This window comes from Andrographis paniculata, unplaced genomic scaffold (assembly GCF_009805555.1).
Source record: "Andrographis paniculata isolate CXL003 unplaced genomic scaffold, ASM980555v1 Contig49END, whole genome shotgun sequence".
Taxonomy (NCBI): Eukaryota; Viridiplantae; Streptophyta; class Magnoliopsida; order Lamiales; family Acanthaceae; genus Andrographis; species Andrographis paniculata.
The window spans coordinates 3,155,597-3,160,784 of NW_026137583.1; the positions used below are offsets into that span (position 1 = coordinate 3,155,597).

A 5,188-nucleotide genomic window follows, 5' to 3' on the forward strand; every position below is an offset into this window, starting at 1 on the left:
AATCTCAACTAATTAAAATCAATCTATTTATGATGTATTTGTTTATTTGTTTAAAGTTTGAAATATTTTATGTTAGGTACGTGGAAATATGCCCGTAAATAAATAATAATATTTGTATTAAATTGTTGAATTTTTATGAATGTAAAATAGATATTATCTATTACGTGGATGCGTGTTATACTGTATATTTTATAATATTAGTTTTGAAATAAATTAGAAGTTTTTGTTGAATTTTTTACCCATAATTATTTCAATAATTTATTTTTAATTAGAAGTAAAAAATATTGAATTGTCGAAACATCTTGCATATCATACTAGAAAAAATATACAAAAAAACAAATAAAAAAATCACAAAGTTTTGGTATACTAAAAACTTCAATTCTATATGTTATTAGAAAATGAGAAAGAAAGCAAATAAAGAACATAGAGATTTTACGTGGTTCGGTGACGGTGTGTCAACCTACGTCTACGTGCAGGAACCGGAGAAATTTTATTACACTGATTCAGAGATTTACAATTATGTCATCCGACTAAGAACCATAGCTGTCTATTTATAAGCACCCAAAACACCCTAAACCCTAAGCCTATTTGTTATTAATTAGGATAAGCCCAAAAGGAATCCTGCCAATTGAAACAGCCCTTTCACTTTGGTTTCGAGTCGGGTAGACCGCTAAATCCAAGTCACGTTTCAACACTATATAATATTATACCACACTTTTTTGATACGATATTAATATATAATTTGATACTATTGATATATATCAAACTACCCAAATTATTTTGGTATACAATAAAAAAAATAATACTATATTACATTGATACTTTAGTATTCGATATACTGGTATATATCGATGACTCGGTACATTTAAAAATAAAAATATATTGGCTGAAATTTTTTTTTAAAATAAAAATAAAAATAATTTAAATTAAAAATTTTAAACAATATATTTCATAATTAATAAGCACTAACCATATAATTGGTTAAGATTTTGGATTTTGATTAAAATTTTGAATAATAATTTTTTTTAAAAAAAATTTAAATAGTTATTTGATGTAATAAAAAAAATATTGATGTTATGAATGTATAATTGATTTTATAATATAAAAATAAAAAATAGAAATTTCATTTGATATTGTTAAAAAGAAAAAATATCCTTTCACCCAATGTTATGAATTGATTTTTGGACGTGTATGAATAATTGTATTAAAAATATACAATATATATAATATTATTTTAAGTTAAATATTTGATTTTTTTATGGGTATTTGAAGTTTTTTTTTTTTTTTTTACTTTTTGAGTATTGTAGAAAATATTTTGTATTTTTTATTATTATTTTTGGACTTCGTAATTAAAAAAATAGCGTTGGAAGAATAAAGTATAACTAAATACAATTTTTTTCATTTATATTTTAAATAATTACAATGATAATTTATTACAAATAATTCAAATTTATATTTATATATATTTTTAATTTTTAGTATTTTTACAAATACTTACACCAATAATTTGTCTAAATATAAAAATTATTTACGCTATAATTAATTTATATTTATTTTATACATAAAATATTAAATAAATAAAAATATATCACTCTATTACAATTATCATATCAACTAAATCCAAAATAATTAATTTTTTAATACATTTTTTTTAATTACCATGCTAAAAAGTTTTTGGCATAATGGGCTGGAGGGAGTAATTAAATGTACTATATTATTTTGTGTAATAGTATAAAAAAAATATTCATTTGATTGAATATGGATTTATATCGGCTATTTTTTACTCCATTGGTTTCATATATTTTGTTTCATATACGGAAATTTAGATAAAATATAATTAGAGTGTTTTCTTTTTGGAGTTTGAATTTTGAGTTAAATTTTGAATAGTAAAAATTTTGAATTAGAACAGTGGTACGATGTGATATAAATAAATGTTGATGTAACGTTTCAACATAAAATTTGATTTTTAATATAATATAAAATATAAATGTTTGATTTAGTGTTTTCTGAAAGAAAATATTTTGTAACAATAATTATTGTATAATAAAAATAATTATAAATTGATATTAAGATAATTAAATAGTTTAATTAAGATTAATATAATTATAAATAATAAAATTTAAAATGTGATTAAAATGTATAATGATATTTTCAAAAAACAAGTTCAAATACGTGGAACAGACGAAAATGAAAAATAAGAACAAATTATATGAAACGGATAGAGTACTTTTTAGGGTAATAAAAAAAAAGTTTAAAAAGGTAAAAAGATAATACTTTCTCTATCCTGCGACAGATGACCCTTTATTTTTATTTTTTAGTCTTTTTCTTCTTTTTTTTTTGTCCGTGCATAACAGATGACCACTTTCAATTTTTAATAATTTATTCATTTTAAACATATTGAAGAATATAAATCAATTTAATTAAATATCTAACTTCTTACACGTAAAAATCTACTCAAAATTACTTTATTTCTATATACCTCTTCAATAGATAAATATTTTTATATATACTTAAAATTCTTTATTTTTTGTAAAATTAAGTTTAAGTTAATTATAAATAAATAAATTTTTATTTATTTGTATTATATAAAATTTTATTCTCTAAAAAATGATAACCATATTATATATTTTATTTAAATATAATGTTAAAAATATTTAAAATATCAACAACACTACTCATATAAAAATAATAAAATAATATTATAATTTATTATTAACTTACTAATTTATACTATCAAAAATATCGGGTCCCTAAGAAAATGGGTCATCTTGAACATGATCGGATGGAGAGAGCATAATTTTTTGTTATAGGATATTTGAAAAATAGTTTGGATTTGTTTGTCTTATCAAAATTTTACTGATACAATTTTTAATATATATATATATTATATTCTCTCACAAAAATCAATATTCAACTCAAAATATTATTTTTTTATATTTACGGACACAATATATCTTGCGTAAAAGAAATCTTAAATTAAAACACTAAAAAGACAACTTGTTCAAAAAAAAAATTAGCTTATCTTTTACCTATTGACCCATGAAAAATGTTTGATAAATTTAAGAGTTTATTAGGGTTTGTTTTTCCACAATTCCTTGGAAATACATTTTTCAAAAAATTAATATATTTACATACTTATTATTTTTATATTATTTACATAATTTTATATAGCTTATATTAAATATATATATAATTATTCAAAGTTAATTTTTGAAAAGTTTTTTCTTTTTTTTACATTAAATTTTGATTTTGTTTAATTCTTTTTCTTATTTGTTTTTTATCATAATATTTCCTCCGTCTTAGCTTTTTTGTCTGCATTACTATATGTACGAAAATTTAAGTAAAATATAATTAGTTAACAATAAATAAATATATTAATAAAAATAATTATTATATAACAAAAATAATTATATTAATATTAAGATAACTAAATAATTTAATTAAGAATAAAAAAATTCTGAATTATAAAATTTAAAATGCGATTAAAGTATATAATCATATTTCTATAGAAAAAATGACAAATTATATGGGTCGGACCGAAACTAAAAAAAAAAAAATATTTTATGATAGAGCTAGTATTTTTGCTTATATTACATATTAAATTATGTATTTTAATTAATATATATATATATATTATTTTGGATTATTCTTATAACATAAAAATAAATACTACTATAATTATATGATACCTTTTTTGTATTAGTTATTACTACTATAAATACTCTTATAATTATGTACTGTATTATTTTAATATATTCTATTTTGTTAACTTATAACTATAATATTAATTTTATAAAAATTTTCTTTTTAAGGAAATAAATTAAATTTAAATTCAAAATTCTTATTCATTAATTTTTTTTACTTAGAAACATCAAATAAAATATTTATTTTTATATTTCATTTTAGATTAAAATTATTCTAATATTTAAACATCATACTAAAATTATTTTAATATTTAAAACCATCTTTACTTTGTCATTATTATTACACAATTGTTACTATTTTTTACACCAATACACTCGCAAAGTCAAAAAAATCTTTTACACGTATTTTTTACCCACTGTCAATATAATATTAATATTCTTTTAAATTCTGTGCCAAACACAATTCAAACTATAGTTTTGAGACGGAAAAAGTATTACATTTAATGCATTATTCAAACTAAAAACAAAATAAAATTAAAAAAATAAAAATAAAAAGAAAAGAAAATTGGCGCCGTTTAACTCCTGAAGGGCTTCAATTTTAGGTCAAGTTGTCCATCGGACTGGTTTGGCTCGAGTTTGGACCGGATCGGCCCATTTTAATCCAGTCCAAGATTAGAATCAGTTCAAAAAAAAAAAATCCTAAGGTATTTATATATAAAATAACAATTAAATATTTAGTTAAACACGCTTCTATCTTTATCCTCACGTTTTTTAGGTTTTTCATTTTCCAGATATATATATATATGTATATATAAAGCGTTAGTTGATTTAGGGCTTTCCTCCATTCTCGTCTCAGAAAAACGCCGCAGCCCGCAGGAGAGCGCTCTGCTGCCGGAGATCAACAATGGTTAGAATCTGATTTACTCTTCACCTTATTGTTTTGAATTAATGCGTCTTGCAATTTACGTTGGTAGTTTTGATGTAATTTCTTCGTGGAATTTGTTCGAATCATGTAGCCTTCGCACAAGACATTCATCATTAAGAAGAAGCTCGCGAAGAAGCAGAGGCAGAACAGGCCGATCCCGTACTGGATCCGGATGCGCACGGACAACACCATCCGCTACAACGCCAAGCGCCGCCATTGGCGCCGTACCAAGCTCGGCTTCTAAGCTATGACTCCTTTTAGCCGCTTTCCGTTTCGGTTCGTTATATCTGATATTAAGGATCTTATATCTTTTGAGTGAAATAGGGATATTGCTACAATGACAATTGAATTGTTTTGGTTTCAAACAATGTTTTTATTTCTAATTTGATGTGGTGTTTTTAGCTTTCCTTCTCTTTCATTTACTTACCCTGTGATTGGAATTTTGGATTTAGTATCTTAACAGCAAGTTAATTTGCTGCTGGTTTCCCTTCCCATTAATTGGTTGCAGCAGATCGATGCTAATTCGATCATTGAGTATGTTGCAAATTATGACAATAGAATGAAATCTGATTGCTACCTTCACCACTCAATAATGAAAAATTGAGTTGAATAGTTTTGT

At 22.4% G+C, this 5,188-nt stretch overlaps 1 protein-coding gene across 1 annotated transcript; it reads left to right on the forward strand.

Annotated features, from left to right (window-relative positions):
- Positions 1-4,430: 4,430 nt before the first annotated feature.
- On the forward strand, positions 4,431-4,976 carry LOC127252775 (60S ribosomal protein L39). Its single transcript, XM_051277087.1, has 2 exons — positions 4,431-4,551; positions 4,661-4,976. The coding sequence occupies exons 1-2, from the start codon at positions 4,549-4,551 to the stop codon at positions 4,811-4,813; spliced, it is 156 nt and encodes a 51-aa protein (XP_051133044.1). The 5' UTR covers positions 4,431-4,548; the 3' UTR covers positions 4,814-4,976.
- The last annotated feature ends 212 nt before the right edge of the window (positions 4,977-5,188 follow it).